A 21,073-nucleotide genomic window follows, 5' to 3' on the forward strand; every position below is an offset into this window, starting at 1 on the left:
GAAGTCTTGCTAGCTGCTGGGTGAGCAGCTCACTGTGACTCTAAGTGGAGCTGGTCACTGGAGCCGGGGCCAGCCCAGTTCCCCAGTGAGAACTGGGTGAACTGGTCGGCCCTGGCCATCCTCTGGAGCTCCAAGCGAGGGCATGTGGAGATCTTCACGGACCAGAACCCTCCCTGAAGGCCACCTGTGCAGATGAGAAGGACTTGGGTGCCAGGGCCCTCCCCAGACATACCATAGCCGGGCTTGTAGAGGACAGGCTGACTGCAGACCACTGACCTGCATGTGGGGCATCTGAAATGACTCCTCTGGGGGCTTGGGCAAAGCCAAGGCAACAGCTTCAGGGTCAGCATCCGTGTTGGGGAGGGGCCAGAGGGACCTCACACCAGCCCTAAAATGGACTTTGTTGTCTAACCTGGCAGCGGCCTCTCGGTGGACCTCCAGGCCAGGCAGTGGACGTGGCAATAGAGGGGGTGTTTGGAGATCAGTGGTTGCTCCTCAGAGCTCCCCGTTGGGGCCCACCTGCTCCCCCAGCCCAGGCCAGTTCCAGGCAGAGAGAAGGTCTCTCTCATTGCTTGTCAGAAAGAAGCAGTTCATCTAGATCCCGTCTAAGAAATTGACAGGGTCGATGGTAGCTGCTGATTTCCTGAGCTTACAAAATTGGCCTGGGTGGCAAATGGGGGTTTTCTGTAATCCTTCACTGATGGATTAGATGGTGGGGCAGATCTCGCAGGAGCAAAGGACGACCTTGAGAAAATGTGGATGTCAAAGGAAGAGAGAAATAATCCCCCTTCCTCAAACCGCTGCCAATAAGCCTTCTCGGCACTGGAGGAAGTTGATGGAAAGTTTGCTGCTGCTGCTGCCTCCCGGCTCAGGAGGCTGTAGCATTTGACTGCATGATAAGAAATTGCCAGACACTTTCTAATTACAATTATCATCATCGTAGATGTCTCTCTTAATTACTTTCTTATAATTAGCTGTTGCTTTTTCCTTAGCATTTGTGTACTTTGCAGATTTGCTGACATTTGAGAGCCCCAAAATAGGGACATTTGGGGAGGAGAGCAGAAGGTGGGGGGAACCTGCTACCTTTCAGGCAACCTGATACAATTCGGGGCCCTTGTGGAAAGAAACTGGGGAAAGCCGAAGATGGACGTGACCGGTCACTTCCTGAGCTTATGGGAAAGAGAGTAGGAGTGTGGGTTTAGGGCCGGGGTTTGTGGAGGGTCTCCAAGTGTTAAATCTTGGACATAATGTTCTTGAAAAGCTAGGGCTTCCATTTCTCAGGCTTGGGTTTCCTTTTAGGAAGGAAAGTGTGCTGGGATGAAGCACACTCCTGTTGGATCCATTTCAGAGTTAATTAAATGACTGGGGTCAGGAGTAGCTTGATTTCCCCCAAAGCCAGTGATGCATTCTGAGCATCCTTGGGCCCCAGGGGATCATTATAAAGTGGTTTATGCTCTTTGACCAGATGGTTGGTTTTCACTGTCTGTTCCTGTTCTTCCTCCCTCTCTCCCGGCCCCCTGCAGCCCTGTGTACGGAAGAGTGTGTGCACGGCCGCTGTGTTTCCCCGGACACCTGCCACTGTGAGCCCGGCTGGGGAGGGCCCGACTGTTCCAGCGGTGAGTCTGGGGCCTTTTGGGGCCAGGAGGGGTCCCTTGGCTCTGGTTTGGGAGGGGCCGTGCCATGTGCGTGCTGAATTCTTTGCGTTGGCCTGGGGCAGCCCAGGCGAGTGTGAGCATCAGGGAGGAGGGAAACCTGCAGTTTACATGATGACACTTGGGGCAGAAGTCTCCAGGGTCATGGGGGTAATGGTTTGTGGGGTCTGGAGGGGCGTTGTGCATCACATTTGTACGGAACTGTGGAGTATTTGTACAGCTCTGACTTGTTGAAACACTTCTAGATAGGGTCTTTCAAGGGTTGGTGTGAAATTGAGATGCCACCCAAGGGTGCAGACCCAGGGGGTCAAGGATTGTGGTGAAGGCCTGGTCCTCAGCTTCATTGGTTTAAAGGCCAAGTTCTGTGGGTGCTCACAGAAGCTTGAGGGACCAATTCATGAGACTGGCGGGCACTGGGATATCTCTGTGTCCCCAAAAGTAGGAGGATGAGACTCTTAGGGCGTGGGTCACTGGATTCCTGCATTTCTCTGGGTAGAAAGTTCATATTCTCTGGAGAAGGCTTCCTAGAAAGGACGGGGTGAGACAGACACTCTTGGGACAGACCTACAGGGCATGGTCTCTGCTGTGGGACTGGCCACCGAGGGGGTGGGGCACACCCAGCAGCTGCTCTGGGAGTCCTCTGCCAAGACCCCAGCTGAAGACCACTCCTGCTCTTCTGGCTCATTTCCCCTAAATTCTCACAGATGACCCTCTTTCCATTGGCACAGGTTGCAGTCAATGGTTGGTTCACATTATGGTCTTCTATGATTTTCAAACAGGCCTCGATGAGTGTTGAAGCCCAGTTTTCTTCCTGCTTTGAGCTGGGGTAGAGTGTCCTCTTTATTGTGACTTGAGACAATAGCATATCTAAGCAGATCCATTGGGGATCTAACCCCCAGTATTTGCCTGTCTTTGGGACCCACCTCCCCATTTCCCGTCCCATTACAGACAGCTGCAGTGGTCATGAAAACTTGAAGAGGGGGAAAGGTGGGCCCATGTTGGCCCAATGTGGTGCTCTTTCCCTTTTCCACTGGCTCTGCTGGGGTGGAAATATCTAGTTCTAGTTTTTTTCCAAAGGCTTTGACTGGAGCCTCTCTGTCTACCCAGTGCATGAGGATATACTCCACAGCATGGCTATTAGATGTGGTTTTGTTTTGAGCCTGGGTGGTTATCTTGGCTTGGAGGGGCTAGAATCTGGGGTACTCAGGAGACTCTCTGCAATGCACTGGGCCTCCAGTGACCACAGTGGTCTCCTCCTGCCACCTGTTTCCCTGCTTTGAGGTGGGCCAGATATTCCTCCAAACAACAGAAAGTAAACCTGAGAGTCTCCTGAGGTAAAGAAATGTGTCCAATTAGTCTTTCTGTGAACAAACAGGAAACACGTTGGCTAAAATGTTCAAGAGCTTCTTCCCCGCTTGTGCTCGTCCATGTTTTGTTTTATGTAACTTTGTTTACCATGAATCTTTGATGAAGAGCTAACGTGGATTAGGTGAACCCTGCTGGGACAGGTCTGCTTGCTGCTGCTGGATTACAATGTCAAGGGCAGCCTGTTGGCGGTTGAAATACAGCCTGAGTCTCAGGAGCCCTGAGTGCATATAAACCACCATCGGCAATCAGCCTAAGTGTGTTTGGTGTTTACTATATGCTGGGCTGTGCTGGGCACCGGGTGGGCCCTGACAGGTCTTTTAGACATGGTCTGCCTCTCTCAGGGTTTCTGTCTGGTGAAAGAAATGGAAAGAAGGCGGCAGTCGATTTAACAGGACTGGGCAGGTTGGAGGTAACATACAGCGTACCAACATACAGTATGGTGTAACATACACGGAAATGGCCTCGGTAGTTGCCAGTACAAAATTGGACTGCCCAATTTCCCCGCCCCCCGATTCAGTCATCAGACTTGGTGCCGAGCAATCCATAAGCTGTTTCGTGGGCTGAAGAGCCACCACCCCCTAAGTCTACTCGAAGGCATGTAGTACTGAGCCCGGAGGAGGCCCCGCAAGATGGGTTCCAACCCTCTGCTGGAACCAGCATTGAAGGACAGGAATTCACACACTCTGACTTTCACAGTCACTCAGGGCATTGAATACTTGGATGTCACTAAGTGCCTTCTGACTCCTTCCTGAGTCCCTCCATTAACAAAGAGCTCCCTGCCTCCAGGGAAAGCACATGCTGACTATTGGAAAGTTTCCCCTTCTACTGAGTGGAAACCTGTCTCAAGCTTTCACCAGTCAGTTCTCACTCATGGTAAAGCCCAGGGCAGGGTGATGGATCGCCATGACTCTCCCAGCCGTGTCTGGAATTTCTCCCAAGGTGATCAGTGAACCAGGCCACAGACTGTGTATGGGAAGATGTTCTTCAAAAAAGTGGTTGATAATAGGGGGCACCCGGGTGGCTCAGTCGGTTCAGCGTCCGACTTCGGCTCAGGTCATGATCTCATCGTGAGTTTGAGCCCCGCCTTGGGCTCTGTGCTGGCAGCTCAGAGCCTGGAGCCTGTTTCAGATTCTGCATCTGTCTCTCTCTCTCTCTGCCCCTTCCTTGCTCACACTCTTTCTCTCTCTCAAAAATAAATAAACATTAAAAAAATAAGTAGTTAGTAACAGCCACTGGGGCTACATAGAAGAAGCCAGAGTTCCCTTCCATGGGTCAGCCCTGTGGGTGTTAGAGATAGCAATCCCTTCCTTCGCCAGGTTTTTATTCTCCAAACTCTTTTGTTTCCCCTGACATGGTCTGATCTGCCTTCCCCATCCATTGGCTGTGGCCTTTATTCCTCTTAAACTATCATTCCTGGGTCTGACCACACAACATAGGCTTGCCTGGAAAAAAGAATAATAGAAATAAGTTATTTGTTGAATTTTACTATGCACTAGGTACTCTTCTCACTTAATTTTCACAACCCTATGGAAGAGGAATGGTTATGAGCCCGATTTATGGATGAGAAAGTCGAAGCACAGAAAGGCTAAAGAACTTTCCGCAGGCTCGCACCTGGTACATGGTGAAACCGGGGCTGTGAAGCAAGCAAAAACCTGAGTCCCAAACTTGAACTCTTAATTTTTATGTTCTTCCTCTGGATCCTGAACCTCTGTTAATACAGCTTAGGGTTGAGATCGGTCTTTGATGAGAAAACAGTGCCGCTCACAGAGGAAAGAAGGATCTGCTTGAAAGATGTGTCCCTGAGATAGTGTTGTGCAGACAGATGAATCCGCTGCGGGTCACGAACTGTGACTAGGTGTACTGCAAGCAATTTGCACATGCTTGCTAGTGTGCCGCTGGATGCCTGCCTGTGTGCCTTGGGGTCTCTGTGGGGCCCGGGCCCCTGCGGATGGGTGTCCCGGTCAGTGCAGTGTGTACCTCTGGAGATTTCTGCATGGGAGCTGCCCGTGTGCATGTCTGTATGTGTGGTACCCTTGCAGGGAAGCTTTGGTTTCTGTTTAATGGAAAGCATCATTCTTGTTTTTCTGATTATAAAATTATACCTGTTCACGTTAAAAAGAAAATCCAGGGCACCTGGGGGGCTCAGTCGGCTAAGTATCTGACTTCAGCTCACGGTTGGTGAGTTCGAGTCCCTCATGGGGTGAGCTCGAGCCCCACTTTGGGTGAGCCTCGCTTCTCTCTCTCTCTCCTTGCCCCTCATGGGATTCTCTCTCTCTCTCTCTCTCTCTCTCTGCCCCTTGCTCACTTGTGCCCTCTTTCTCTCTCAAAAAACACAATAGAGGGGTGCCTGGGTGGCTCAGTTGGTTAAGCATCCGACTTCAGCTCAGGTCATGGTCTTGTGGTTTGTGAGTTCAAGCCCTGCGTCGGGCTCTGTGCTGACAGCTCAGAGCCTGGAGCCTGCTTCAGATTCTGTCTGTCCGTCCGTCTGTCTCTCTCTCTTCCCCTCCCCCACTCACACTCTGTCTCTCAAAAATAAGCATTAAAAAATAAAAAGTAAAATACAATCAATACAATACAGTAAATAAAAAGAAGATCCAAACTGTACCAGAAGCGTACAGAAAGGTTAGACACACACACACCCAGAGACAGACGCCTCCAGCATTGGGTGCTCGCCCTTCCTGTCATCTCTCTACATACTTGCACGGAGACCTAGATCTGGATCCAACTTTTATGAATGAGATCATGTGTATGTGCTGTTCTGGAACTTGCTTTTTAAATTTAACTTAGGTCATGCACTCATTTCCTGGTCAATAAACGTGAGTCTCCCTTTAAATTTTTAATGGGCTTTATAGAGTGTCTTTCTATGGATTACCAGATGTATGTGACCAGTCTCTCACGGATGGGCATTTAAGTCATTTTGGGGTTTTCACTACTGCAGACCCCACCATCCTCTGTTCAGGATCCTTGGGGCCTGTCGATTTCAGAATTTCAGTTTTTTCAGAGGTTAAGAACATGTATGATGACTATACATATATGAGCTATGGCCTCAGTGGTGTCCGGGCAGCACCCTGGGATGAAACATAGTAATATTTCTGAAGAATATATGACTAATCACATCTAGTGACACTGAGACAATATATAACCACAAATCATTTCCATGCACATCTGGCCTCTAAATGAATTTTGGTGCCGAACTTTATTATTTTTTTTATTATTATTTTTTTAATTAATTTTTTTTTTCAACGTTTATTTATTTTTGGGACAGAGAGAGACAGAGCATGAACGGGGGAGGGGCAGAGAGAGAGGGAGACACAGAATCGGAAACAGGCTCCAGGCTCTGAGCCATCAGCCCAGAGCCTGACGCGGGGCTCGAACTCCCGGACCGCGAGATCGTGACCTGGCTGAAGTCGGACGCTCAACCGACTGCGCCACCCAGGCGCCCCAGGTGCCGAACTTTAAAAACAATTTTCTTTTGGACTTCTTAGGGATTTTTGGATTGTGGGCAAGGGACTGTGGCCCTGTATAAAAAACGCAACAGTGATTTTTCTGGTGCATTTATCTTTGCCCATTTGTCCCGATTTCTTCTTAGGATAAATTCCTGGAAGTGGCAGGGAGGGTTATAAAGATCTATCATCCTACTGCCTGCCCTGTCCTACCCTTTGTGGCTGCCAAGGGATTTATGACTTTGACAGTTGCGAAGGGGACAGATCTATCTAGTACTGGGGTGGGGGTGGGAGGCTTTTTGTTCTTTTCTGGACTTCGAACCCCATAGCCTGATTTCTTTAAGGCCTGGACTGAATTCTCTCTGCTCCATAAAGAAAGAGAGGTGATGCTGATTTGCCTGGGGGGTGGACACGTGAGCTGTTGTGGAGAATTCCAAGGTGTTAGACGGACCGATATGGGGAAATGGAGTGGCTCCATGCTTGGTCATAAACCTCCATCCCCTATAATAATGAAGAGTGAAAGGATGAAATGTCAGTTTACACTGAATAAAGACGAAAGAGCGACTGTTATTAAATTGTACTAATCTCACAAGTGGAGATAAAAAGAAAAAAAAAGTTTTCCTATATTGAATATCTAGCTTTTTAAAGTAATTAGGAATATTAAAGCGCTGACAATGATTGAGATAGAAACATTATTCATAACTTTTATTTCCGCACTGGGCAATGATCCAGTATATTTCATTTATGAGGTTTCAGCTGTAAGGAGAAGGACGTGAGCCAATTCCTAAATTAAATATGCCCTGTTAACTTTTACAAATGATACCCAAGAATCAGCTTGGAAACTTAAGCCTTCATTGTATTATTTAATTATTGTATTTCCCGGGCCCTGCCCCTCTGCCTCCCATCCCGTGATGCTTTGCAGTTCGGGTTCCGGGCTCTAGTGTGGTGTTTTTTTTTTTTTCTTTCTCTTTCTCTTTTTCTTTTCTTTTTTCTTTTCTTTTCTTTTCTTTTCTTTTCTTTTCTTTTCTTTTCTTTTCTTTTCTTTTCTTTTCTTTTTTTAACATTTATTCATTTTTGAGAGACAGAGACAGAGTGCAAGTGGGGGTTGGGGCAGAGAGAGAAGGAGACACAGAATCCAAAGCAGGCTCCAGGTTCTGAGCTGTCAGCACAGAGCCTGACACGGGGCTCGAACTCAAGAGCCGTGAGGTCATGACCTGAGCCGAAGTCAGACGCCCAACCCAACCAGGCGCCCTGCTAGCGTGGTGTTTTGGTCTCCGGCTTCCCCCAGAGGGGCTGGGGGTGGGGGGCCTGAGAGACCTCTCCATTTCCCCACCATCTCCCCCATCCTTGGATTCCACTGAACTTGTTCCATCCGTGTGCGGGGACAGAGTGCAGGACAGTAAAAGCTCGCTACACAGCATCTCACTGTCTGATGAGACCTCCCCACCACCCCACACCGGGCGCGAGGCATTACTTTCATGGCCCACCATGCTGGGCCACCACTCGGGAGTACCTTGTTCTCTTGAATGGTGGGTGGGACCCCTGGCTGCCTTGGCTTTCCGTTATCCCTGCAGATTAAAATAAAACAGTTGCCAGTTCGGAAATATGCCCACGTTCCTAAAGTGGCCTGGGACCCTGGAGGGCAGTGCTTTTCAAACTAAGGTATGCGTTTACTAGATTTGTGTGCGCATGTGTGATAAGATATACGTGGCGTGGAATTTACCATTTTAACCCTTTTTAAGCGGACAGGTCTGTGGCATTAAGTGTGTTCACATTGTCGAACAGTTGTCATGACTATCCATCTCCGGAACTTTTTCATCTTCCCCACCTGAAGCTCCATACTCCTTAAACACTAGCTCCCATTCTCCCCTCCCCTTAGCCATAGCAACCACATTCTATTTTCTGTCCCTAAGAATTTGACTACTCTAGGCACCTTCTATAATATTTGACTTTCTGTGTCTGTCTTACGTCACTTAGCCTCCTATATTCAAGGTTCATCCGTACTGTAGCACGTATCAGAACTTGTTTGCTTTATAAGGCTGAATAATATTCCACTGTCTGTACATACCTCATTCTGTTGATCTGTTCATCAGTGGACCCTTGCGTTGCCTCCACTCTTTGACTATTGTGAATAATGCTGCTAGAAACACGGGTATGCAGATAGCTTTTCAAGTTTCTACTTTCGCTTCTTCGGGGCGTATAATCCAGAAGTGGATTGCGGGATCATAGGATAAGTCTACGTCTAATTTTTTGAGGAATCGTCATACCTTATGCCACAATATCTGTACCATTTCACATTTCCCAGCGATGCCCAATGCCCAAGGGTTCTGCTTTCTCCAAACCCTTGCCAGTGCTGGTTATATTCAGGATTTTTTTCTTCTTCTAATAACTGCCATCCCAGTGGGTATGAAGTGGTATTTCATTGTGGTTTTGATTTGCATTTCCCTACTGATTAGTGATGTCAAGCATCTTTTCATGTGCTTATTGACTGTGTGTAGATCTTCTTTAGAAAAATGTCTACTCAAGTCCTTTGCCTGTTTTTTAATTGGGCTGTTTGTTGTTGCTGAGTCGTAGGAGTTCTTTATATATTCTGGATATTAATCCCTTATCGAATATATGATTTGAAAACATTTTCTCTCGTTCTGTGAGTTGCCTTTATGCTCTGTTAATTAGGGTCCTTTCATGCACAAAATATTTTGATTTTGATGAAGTCCAGTTTCTTAGTTTTTTTTTTTTTTTTTTGCCTGTGCTGTTGGTCTCATATTCAAGAAATCATTGCCAAATCCAATGTCATGAAGTCTTCCTCTGTGTTTTGTCTAAGAGTTTTATCTTGCATTAAGGTCTTTGATCCATTTTTAATTAATTTTTGTATATGGTATAAGGCAGGGGTCCAACTTAGGTTTTTTTACATGTGGATATCAAGTTTTCTGAGCATTTTTTTAAAAAGACTTCTGCTAAAGGTTTTTGAAACTATGGAGTGTAATTTTTCACCATGTAATGGTACATTAGTTATCTGATAAGTAATTTAAATGTTGCTCCTTATATCAAAACAAAGATTTATTTTAGAATGAAATGCAGAATTGGCATTCATTAAAAAAAAATGTGATTATTTGAGCCTTTGGTGGACATTTTGGAGCTATGCCACCGGGCCTTCCTGGGGGCAGGGCCAGTTTAGAAGTAATGTTTGAAAGCAGTAGAAAAGGCAGAAAGACCGTAACCAGAATTGGATCTCCCCGTGCTGCTGTGACTATTTGCAAGGATGGTTGAAAGAGAGATCAGGCCCTGAACCCCTTTCTCCACTGTGTTCTTGGGAACTCTGTCTTCCCTCCAGAATTCTGGGCTGTGTGCACTATGCCCACTGTCTGTATCTGGGCTCCTTGGCTCTGGATCGGCATAAAGGCTCTGGCCCAGCCCCCACTGCCTGGTCCGGGGCGTTCTAGGGCCTCTTCATCTTTCTGTAGTGCTCAGTGCTGACCCTCATGGCTCTGAGTCATAGGAATCTCACATTGCTGTTTTCCTGAAGGTCTCTTCACATATCTTTCATAAAGCCACAAATTGCTGGAATAGAGTATTAAAAAACATGGTCTGGGATCCCGGAACCATGTCTGAGATCTCATAATTTAACCCGAAGCCGTTGAATCAAGAGCTGGGAGAGACCGTAGAAATTGTTGGGTCTACTTCCATTTTAAAGACGGGCAAACTGAGGTCTAGAGAAGGGAAGCTGCTTCTGAGGTTACCCAGGGAGGTAGTGGCAGAGCTCCCAGGCCTCCTGTCTCCCACCAGCTGCTCTAGGAGTTCAGGGCTAGAGTTGTCCTAGAGGCACATGGATCTCATCATACCAAACCAAACAGACCAAGTTCTATAGGCTTTTGTGCAGATGACCCTAAAGGTTCCAGACCCTCCTGGTTCCTTAGCCCAGGCCTAGAGCACAGATTCATGACCGCAGGTCAGGCCAAGGCACTGAGATTGGGAATTTCCAGAGGGGCCACCCTGCCATCTGCCTGGCTTGAAAAGTACATCAGGGAAGAGTCCCCATCTCCGGGACCCCTGGGCACACTTCTCGCTGATGAATATGGAGACGTCACAGTCTGGCAGCACAGGGCATGGGGACAAAGAGCAAGTACACGATGCGGGCCAGGGTTCCTGCCTCTGCCCTGGGGCCGGTGAGGGGGCCCGGAAGGAGATGGGCAGGGCCTGATGGGGAAGTGAGTGGGTGCAGCCCCATAGGTCTGCTACCAAAACTTTGGGGATCCCTCTCAGCGATGGGGTAAGGAGCCCGAGTGGGAGCAGTGGGAGAGAAGGAAGCGTGAGGGGCCACAGGGTCTATGGAGGAAGGTGAATGGGGATTCCTGCTCCCACCACTCCCAGATGCTGCACATAGACAATCTCATTTCATCCCCTGACAGCTTGGAGAGGTCATGGGTACTATCTCCATTTTATAAAGAAACCAAAGCTCCAGGAAGAAGAGTAGCTTCTGTTACTCACCCAGCTAACGAGTGGCAGATCCGGGATTACAACCCAGAACTGTGTCCTTCCCCAGCTTCACACTGCCTCTAAAGAAATGGAGGTCCTGTGCCACAACACACAGGAAAGCTGGCTTCAGGTCCTACCGCTGCCTGGGCGACCCTAGCTAAGTCCTTCCCTCTCTGTGAGCCTCAGTTTTCTCATCCATAAAACGGGAGGGTTGGTGTGGCTAGTCCACTGTCAAATCCCGTGATGCTCTTTTTCTGGGAAGTCAAAATCTAGCATCTCCTTACCTAATCAAGGGCCCTGGTGACCTTCCCACCGACCTCTGGGGAGGGAGTCTCCTCTCCCCTGCCCCCCGTGCACGGCCTTCCTTCGATTCTCTCTCTACATTCTGGGACCTGGAAGAGGAGTGGGGAGGAGGGCAGCCATGGGTGGAGGCAGCCTCATGACTCACATCCTTGCCTCCCCTGGGTGGGGGGGTCCTGTTGAGCCTTGGTCGCCTCATCAGGGAGGGGGCGTGTGGAGGGGCGTCATGCCAACAGGGAGGGCTGGTGCTCCCCGGTTGTTTTTTTTTTTTCTCTACGCTGAGCTGGCTGTCAAGGTTAAAGCAACTTCAGATGAATCACCACAAAGCAATCACACTTGCTTTTTCTCGCGTGCTGCTCTGCCCAGCCCGCGGCCCCTCACAGAACCGCCTGGGCTGCCTTCTGCCAGCATCTGGTGCGCCTGTGGGCCTCCCCGGGACAGTGGGCTCCGTGTCAACGCCGCACGCTGGGGCTCAGTCACCGTGACGGGAACAGAAGGGAGAGGCGGATGCGGCAGCAAATGCTTTTTCAAGGTCTGTGCGTAAGAGAAGCTGCTATTCACCCCAGAATTCTAATTTCGAACAAAAAAGAAGTCAGTAGCAAGGGCCACCAGCCCCATCGGCTCAGTGGCTCCTGTCCCTCGAGTTCCACTTAATGCACATTATTGAGCTCCTCTCAGAGGACAGCACTGCCAGGGGTTCAGGGCTAAAGCGGGGTGGGGGGCAGATTTGGGGACGTGGAGGGCATAGCCCCCATCCTCGGGGAACTTTGAACTACTAGCACAGAGGAAGGGGGTTGGAGGAGTCCAGGGAGAGAGAAGGCCTCTGGCTTTCATGCGTGGGGGCACCTGGATGGCCCAGGAAAGTCATCGTGGGGAGGGTACAGGAAGGAAGGAAACAGGTGTGTGCTGTGCTCTCATTTGTAGATGAAGAAACTGAGGCACAGGGAGGCTAAGTGGTGGCCTGAGGCCCCACATTTGGTGAATGTCAGAGTTGGGTCTGCCTGGCTTTTTCCACAGGCCACGGGGATAAGAAAGGGGACAACACACACACGTGTGAGGAGCCTGTGGTGGAGGCTGAAAGAGACCTCAACCTAGAAACTGCCCAAGTCCTGGGGGTGGGGGGCGGGGATGGGGGCGGCAGGGGAGGGATGGCAAGAAGCTGGATTTGCCCTTGGCTGTCGCCTCCCTCCCCCCCAGCCCCTGCCTTCCCCCTTTTAAGACCACCCCTCCCCCCAGCCTTGGGTATGTTCTGGAAGCTAGTGAAGAGGTTTGTTATCCCCCTTCCAGAGTTTCTTCCTCTCCTGAGGTGACTTTCAGGAGAAACAGGGAGTGAGAGGGAGTAGATGTGGGTGTGCTGTGCCCTCGTAGGGCCCAGACCGTTGTGGGGGTGAGGATGAGGCTGGGGGGGGGAGCAGCCTGTGGAGGCCCCAGAACATGGGACTGAGGACAGCTGGTCTCCCCACCTCATCTGTGCCCCAGGACTGTGTCTTGCTCCTGCGATGACACCCACCAGGAAAGGAGAGGAGACCTAAGGGCCTCCTTCCCAAGTCCAAGGGAGGCTGGCCATGGGGCAGAGGAGGCCTGGGGCTTCTGCCCTCCCCCCCCCCACCCCACCCCGGTTCCTTGAGGGAGGGCAGCCCCTCAGGGTTTCATCCCCTCCCACACTGTGCCTCTCAGACCAGAAGAGGTGCTGGGACCAATGCCATCCAAGCAGGATGGAGAGTCAGGCAAGGGCACGTGTGGCCTATCCTGAAAGTCAGTTTTTGTCTGGGAAATCCAGAAACTGGGTAGCCTGCAGCCTGCGTGAGCCGCGTGTTCAAGGGGGCTGTCACAGAAGGGGGGGAGGGAGGCACATTCTGCCAGACTCAGCTCCGGCCATCTGCTCCCTGAGAACAAAATTAATAAGTAAGTGACACACAGGGAGGCTCACGAACCGGGGAGAGGGAGGAGGGTGGGAGAGCCCGCGTAGAATGTGACAGAAACAGAACAGAATGACAGCAGCCAAGCCGGTGTCTTCGCGTGGGGCTGGCAGGCAGTGCTGCCGCCGCTCCCTGGCCCCGCCCAGGCATGAAAAGGACACCGCGCCCACCCCCGACACACACACACAGACGCGCACACGTAAGCGCACAGCCTCGTTCCCAGGAGGGGTGCGTGGGCTGGGTCTCCATGGGAAACACAGCCCTCTAGGAAGGGAATCTCGCACTGCTCCCATCTTGGCCCCACCAGCCTAGAGAACTGTCTGGAACTCTGGCAGGGAAGAGGAGGGGGGAGGTGCGTGCTCTCTGGGGCCGCTCTCTAAGCCCAGCCCAGGGACCCCAAGGGCTTTCAGCTCTGCCCCCGTCAGCCCAGACCCGCAGCATGCTGGGCAGCCCTGGGGGTGGGCGTCCCATCTCCCTACAGGGGTGGGGATTCAACCCTTGTTCTGACATTGAGGCAGCCGAGGTCACTCACCTGCTCCAGAGTGTGTGCTGCCTTCACTCAGGACTGTTTCCACCAGAGTGTGCGGCTGGGGACGAGGTGGCATTTGATGCTGAAAGGGAGGGTGGTCTGGACTTTGGTCCCACTTAGACTTCTGTCCTATCAGCACGTACTGTACATGCTGTCCTTTCATTAGACATTACTATTCGTTATTATCCCCATCTTTCAGATGAAGAAACTGAGGCTCAGAGAGGTTGAGTACCTGGCTGGAGGACACACAGCCAGTAAGTGGCAGTCAGGATTTGAACTCAGGCTGTCTGTTTCTGGAGACCACACTCAGCATTCTGGTTTACCCTTCCTTACAGGGCTCCCCACTTTCCCTCTCCAGCCCGTCTCACACTTGGGAGGTAGGGAGAAGGCTCACATGCAGATGGGGCCATGTCACTTTCCTGCTCCCCTTTGCCCACCAGGAAGTACCCCAGCTCCTCGGCCAGGCCTGTAAGGCTTCTCTGACTCTGATGCCTGCCTAGGTTTTAGCCTTATCTTCCATCACTCTCTCCCCTCCCCACCCCCAACTTTCCCGTATCCACTGACCCGGGAAGCAAGCAAACCCGGAGAAGTCCCCCAGGTGGGAAATGGGTGACTCCTAATGTATTCACATCCCGTATCCATTGCCTTTAAAGCTCAGCTCAGATGCCATCCCTACTGTGACACTTATATCCCAGACCTTGACTGTATACACATGCCCACTGTGGCCCATGCCACGCTGGACGATCGTTTGATTGCGTGTTTGCTGTCCTCTCAGCTCCCATCGCCTGAGATCTTCTCCATGGCAGGGCCCGGGTCTGTCTGTCTTGTCTCTGTGACCCCCGGGGCCCTGCACCCTGTGTGCACACGGTGGACATTCAGCACAGTGCTAAGTGGGATCCAGTGGGTTTGCTCTCCCATTTTATCATGTTTTGGTTCCCCTGGATGACGATCTAGGGGTGGTGCTGGGACTAGGGGAGAGTGTGGGGCTCTGGGCTGGCAGCTCGGGAGAATTCAAAGCCATGTCTCTTGATCTTCCGAAAGTTCTCACCTACCAGTGTCACCCAGGCGCGTGTTCCCAAGGATTGTGATGTGAGGCCCGGAGTCAGGTTGGTCCTTCAGCAGAAGCAGAGGTCACATCCAGCTGGAAAAGTGGAAAAGATGCCGAGAAGGCGTTGGAACCAGAGCTCAAAGAAGGGTGGGATTTGAAGTTTCAATAGTCAGGTGTGGAGAGGGAGGGCATTCCAGGCAGACTGACCCACCGAAGCACAGGTACTGAATGGTGAACAGGTCTCTGTGGCTGAAGCAGAGGGCGTCTGGTGTGGAGGAGGCCAGGCCAGGCTAGCTGGTGTGGTGCTCTGACACCAACAGCCCAAGGAGCTTGGCCTTGTTCCGTGGGCCTCGGGGAGCCCCCGACGGCCCACTTTTCATCAACTGAGTCTGTATCGTTTGCTGGTGGGGCAACCTCTGTACTCTTCTTCTTCCCGACCAATCTGTGACCAACCTGTGACCTAGGTATGGGAACAGAGAGCATGCTGGAGCCTCTGGTCTGCCCCTCCAGTCCCGGCTAATCCCCCAGGCTAGCTGGGCCATGCTGTCCTCCCCCTGTCCCCCTGACTGGAGGCCACTGAAGAACATACGGTAGGCTAACTTGGCATCGTGTGGGGAGCAGATTGGATGGAGGGGAGACCGTCGTGATTAAGAGTTGGTGAAGGGATCGGGGCAGGGGGTGACCCACAGAGGCCAGGTTGGATGTGTTCTGACACCTTTCTGCCTCCGTGGCCAGGCCAGAGAAGGCAGATCTGATGGCCCCCTGGGATGTCCAGGCAGAGCACCTGAAACAGTCTTATTGGCCTCCGGGGTCTCTGACTCCCAGCCTGCCTATCAGGGACAGCCCTGCCCTCCCCTCCCGTCCTCAGACACCAGTGGGGCCCCGAGGCAGGCAGCAACTGCCCAGCGGTGCTCCGGCAGCAGAGGAAGCAGACGAACTGGGGAATCCATCACCCTCTAATAAGGAAAGCCCATTTTGGCAGGCTGGGTAACAGGCCTCAAATTGAATAATTAATAAAGTTATAAAAATATGTCTAGTATATGGCCAGAATAATTCAGCCCAATTAGAAGCAATTATTTCTTGCAGTTATGCCACTCGGTATGTTTTACGAACAGCTGCAGCAGATTCCCAGATCTGGCTGCCTGCTTGAGAGGGTCTGTTGACGCCGAGTCTTTCCCTGGGGCTCCTTCCAGATGAGGAACATCCGTCCATCCATTAACTGTGTATCCGTTTGTCTGTGTATCTGTCCATCGTTCCGTCCAGCCGTTCATCTCTCCATCCCTTCATCCATTCGTCCATCCATCCATCTACCCATTCCTTCAGCAGATACCTCTTGAGCCCCTTCCTTGTGCCAGACACTGTGCTGAGTCCTGGAAATGTGGAGACAGATAAGCCCCTGCCCCTGCCCAAGGAGCCCCCAGCCCAAGCAAGTGGGCCTTTGAGTAGTGCGAGCTGTCATTCCTATTCCTGTTCTGAGGTCCTGTTGAATATGAGTTTGTCCTTCATCTCTTTCTTGGTATCCCAGGGATACACATAGAGATATTCGGACTTGAACCTGGCTTGAGTTAGGTAATAGGTTCCTTCCCAATAAGGTCAGCTTGTTCCCCTACGTCTGAGAGCCTAGGGATCTGTTGGCTTCAAAATACTCATTGCTCTGGGTCCCAGCCTTTTATCAGGTGGAGATCAGGGTGTGTGGGATCCAGCTCCTCCCTGGCCCCTGCTTTCCATGTGATCTGGACAAGACGTTTACTTTTTGTTGGTTCATCTGTAAAGTACGAAGAATCACTTGGCTACTGTGAGCTCACAGGGATGACTGAAGTCAAGATGCTTGGGGCTCCCTATTGGAGACGCAAATTTGCTTTCTGGAACTCTGGACGTAAGTTGAATTCTGAGTTAAATCGACTCCTAACTTCATAGACATCCTGCAGGAAATCCTTCCATAAAGCCAATGTTCTTTTTGCAGTGAAGATACCCTCTTTCTGATTTCTCTGCCTGGACCCTGAGACTTTTCTTTCAGTGTAGCAAAACCACGACTCAATTCATTAAGTCTCCACAGAACCCTTGCTGTAAGCCCAGCTCTCTGCCAGGCAGATCTGACAGACTTATTAAGCGAGTTCTATTATGGACACCAAACGTTTATTAGGGCTCTTCTCTGGGGATGCAGAAAGACCTAAGCTTTCACCCTGCTCTAGAGTCAACCTGGCAGGGGTCCCCTTTTGCCTCATGGTGAATCAGGATGTCAGAGCTGGCAAAACGAAGTAAAACGGCAAGCCACGGACCGGGACAAGGCGCTCGTAACACCTACAGTCCACAGAGGATTGATATCCAGAATGTATGTTGTTAAATCCTACAAATCAATAAGATCAACCATTCAAAGAGTGGCAGAGAATATGAACATGCATGTCACAGGAAAAGGGTATTTTGATGGGCAGTAAGCATAGGAAAAGATGCTCACCTCCCTGGTAGTTAAGAAAATGCAAATTCAAATTAAGAGATCTGCCACCCGGGGCGCCTGGGTGGCTCGGTTGGTTAAACATTTGACTCTTGGTTTCGGCTCAGGTCATGGTCTCACGGCTTTGTGGGTTCAAGCCCCGTGTCGGGCTCTGTGCTGACAGCCCAGAGCCTGCTTGGGATCCTCTCGCCCTCTCCCTTTGCCCCTCCCTGACTTGTGCTTTCTCCCCATCTCTCAAATAAATAAACTTTGAGAAATAAAATATCTTTAGTTAATTACAAAAAAAAAAAAATCTCTCCCACTTAATTTTTTTCAATAGTACTTGGAACCTTTTGTATCAGTGTTGTGACTCTCTGCTGGGTTGCAGCCTGCAGTTTGAAAAGCTTCTCCGGAGAGCTTCTCCAGCATGTGCAAGCGGCATCCTTGTTGGCAGTGGTGAAAAGTGCGAGCAAACCCGGAGAAGTCCCCCAGGTGGGAAATGGGTGACTCCTAATATATTCACACAATGGAATCTCCACAGCAGTTCAAAGGAATGAACGAGCGCTATACCTGTCTACTTGCATGAATCTCAAATCTATAATATTGAGTGAAAAATGCAAGTTGCAGAAGGCGACGTGCATACCATATAATATCATTTATATAAAGCTCAAAAGCATGCAAAATAATGAATATGTAGCGCCTAAGTATAAAAACAGACACGGCAATGGTAAATGCCCAAGTCGGGCTTAGGTCGCCCCTGGGAGGGCAGAGGAAGGGACAGAGAGGTTTACACTAGGAATTTCGGCTGTGTGCTGTTTTATTTGAAAATAATGTCTGGGGCATCTGGGTGGCTCGGTCAGTTCACTATCCAACTCTTGGCTTCGACTCAGGTCATAATCTCATGGTTCGTGAGTTTGAACCCCACATCGGGCTCTGTGCTGGCAGTGCAGAGCCTGCTTGGGATTCTCTCTCTGTCTCTCTGTCTCTGTCTCTGTCTCTGTCTCTCTCTCTCTCTCTGCCCCTAAATAGATAAACTTAAAAAAATTTTTTTAAAGAAAATAAAAACATCTATAGCAAAAATAGGGAATGATAAGATTTGTGTGATGAATATACGATGCTTTAATTTTCTCTAACCTTTACCATATGCTTGAAATATTCCACATGCAAAAGAAAAGGCCGTCACCTCTTTCTCTGGCAAACACCCGAGCTCACGTGAAGAAAAAGAATGTGATGGTTTGCATTAAACTTAGGTGTCCACTTCCTTCTATTTAGTTCAACAGATGTTGATTGAGCACCTACTAAGGGTCTGACAATGCCAGATGTGAGGTGTGGAGTAGGCAGGAAGGCAGGGAGTTTGGAGTTTGGCAACTTTAAAAATTTGGAGTTTGGCAGGGCGCCTGGGTGGCTCAGTCGGTTAAGCACCCGACTTCGGCTCAGGTCACGATCTCACGGTATGTGGGTTCGAGCCCCACATCGGGCTCTGTGCCGACAGCTCGGGGCATGGAGCCTGCTTTGGATGCTGTGTCTCCCTCTCTCTCGCTGCCCCTCCCCCACTCATGCTCTGTCTGTCTCTCTCAAAAGTGAATAAACGTTAAAAAAATTTTTAAAAAAACTTGGAGTTTGGCAAGGCCACAGGCTGCCCGTCATCTCTGCTAGAGAAAGCAGATAAACACACGTGCCACAAACATAGGCTCAGAGTTCACGAAGAAGAACCTGGGTTGCCCTGGGGAATCAGGGAGGTCTCCCCGGAAGAGGTGAGGACTGAGCTCCTTCAAGGATGGACAGGGATTGATTGGTAGGAGACTCTGGAGACCAGAGGAATCTAGAGCTCCAGGAAGCTCTGGGTCTGCGTGGGAAAGAAAGGTGACAGGGCAGCTAAGGCCTCTGAACTAAAGACGCTGCATCTAGGATGGTGAGATGCACTTTTATCTGCAGCGCCCAGCAGGAGCCAGACAAATGGAGAGGAGAAGTGGGTCTAATTCATCATGGGGGCTGAGGAGCGCTGGGCTCCTGGAGTCTGCAGGAGACTGTAGATAGCCTGCCCTTCGCGGAGGGGCACAGCCTCTCAGGGACGGCTCACTGCACGGCACATCCCCAGACAAAGGCCCCAGCAGGGAAGGTTCTGCTCACATCCCAGACTTCAAATTTATTTGACCAGCTCCCAATAAATTCCTCATGCCAGAGGCCTTCCCATCCATCTCAGGGTGGCGGGGCAAAGGCAGAGGTAGATGGCACAGGAAATGTCTGTCTTAGATTCCTCGGGGAACTGTCCACATGTCTTGCCAGGAGCCAAGCCCCTAAATCCTCCTCTGACTTGCTCCCCTCCTAATAAATCTGAATACCTTAAAATAACTCCCTCCGACCTTGAGGCTGGTGCCAACTTTGTGTCATCTATCAGCCCGGGCCGATTTCTTACTAAGGTTTTGCTGTCCCTTTGGAAAAGTCGCCACCTTAAATCAAAGGGCCGATGGGGTGGGGGGGGGGCGGGGGGATCAGAGGAGCTGGACACAGTGGTGTGACAGCAAGTCAGGAAGATGAGATTCTAGTCCTACCATGGGGATGAGCTGGGCGACCGTCCCAGGTCCTGGCTCTGCAGTGTCCCCTTGGGCCTATGGATATGAGTTGTCTGAGGTCTGTATGGCTTGGAAAGGCTGCCCGAGGAGAAGGTCACGGGTGAGCACCTTACACAAGGGGGCTCAGGTAAAGCGTGCTCACCGCACTGACTGCACTCGCCTTCCTTAACCACCCATCTAAGAGTGCATTTCTCTTAGTGCATTGGTGTTGGCCGCCCACCGTGTGCCTGTTTGGGTGCTGGAGAGACAGCAGCAAACAAGACAGAGCGTGTGCCTTCAGGGGGGCTTACCTTCTAGTGAGGGAGACAGCAGGCAGGGACGTGGGTGTGAAGAAAATGAAATAGAGGAGTAAGTTCAAGGGAATGAGGCAGGGTGGTCAGAGAAGGCTTCCCTGAGGAGGGACGTTGGAGCTGAGACTCGGATGATAAGGAAAGAGCGAGGGTTCGTGAGTTTGTAAACCTTAGGACTCCGTCTATTTCTGGCTCAGCAGAACAGGACAACTGCTGAGCAGGCTCCGCTGAGGATTTATGGACAGGCAGGTCCCTGCCCACACAGTGCCTTCGATCTAGGGGGCATGTGATTATCTAACTACCCGAGGAACGTCAGGGCAGGGCGTTCCAGGCGGCACCACGCGTTGTGCTAAAAGCTCAGAGGAGGCGCAGGGCCCTTCCGGTTGGGGTGAGTGGGGAAGGGCTCCTGGAGGGCAGAGCGCCTGCAGGCAGTTGCCTGGCAGGGTGCTGACTTGGCCAGTGGTGCTGAGTTTGGTAGTATTCATTTATTCTCTCAGATGTATGTCCCGGTTGGGCGGTGGGTGTCCAGAGTGAGCCAGGACAGGAGGGCAGGAAGGAACTTGGCGTTGGAACCAGCTTTCTTTTGATAACTGGCAGCAGGATGAGGGGCGTGGATTGTTTCTTCCTTGCTATCACCGCCAAAGGAAATCCCCGAGGGTTCCCCTCTTTTCTGCACTGCATGTTTCTCGGCTCTGGGTCACAGCCCTGATGGGGACCCAGGAGCCGTGGACGGTCCAGATCACGGGAAATGCCAGATCTCCGATGTGGCTGCAGGGCTTCTCTGTGGAGAGAGCATAAACCACATAGGCAGGCCTGCTGTCGAAATAAGCAACCCTCTTTCATAAGCCAGTACAATTTGCTTAGCAAATAAAGATGAGCAGGACAGACCTCCCTGCCTTTGCTCTCAGCTCTGAGCGTCTCTCAACATCGGTCACAGCCAGAGCATCCAGAGAAAAACCAAGAAATGCAGTGACTTCCTGGGCAGCCTGGCTGATGACGTGAAGGGCTGGCCCAGCAGCATCTCCCTGTGGGAACTCCCAGAGAGCA

General features: G+C 50.9%; 1 protein-coding gene across 18 annotated transcripts in view; it reads left to right on the top strand.

The window, feature by feature from the left end:
* The window catches only part of MEGF11 (multiple EGF like domains 11), a 357,968-nt gene that overhangs the window by 172,795 nt on the left and 164,100 nt on the right, over nt 1-21,073 (top strand). For 17 of the 18 annotated variants that reach the window (XM_023255165.2, XM_019832204.3, XM_045059138.1 and 14 more), the window contains exon 5: nt 1,524-1,616. In XM_023255165.2, coding sequence (XP_023110933.2) covers nt 1,524-1,616 — 93 coding nt within the window. Of the gene's footprint in view, nt 1-1,523; nt 1,617-11,610; nt 11,769-21,073 lie in introns of those variants that run through there. The other variant, XM_045059142.1, reaches the window with a different exon arrangement.

The sequence above is a fragment of the Felis catus genome, chromosome B3 (assembly GCF_018350175.1).
Source record: "Felis catus isolate Fca126 chromosome B3, F.catus_Fca126_mat1.0, whole genome shotgun sequence".
Lineage (NCBI taxonomy): Eukaryota > Metazoa > Chordata > Mammalia > Carnivora > Felidae > Felis > Felis catus.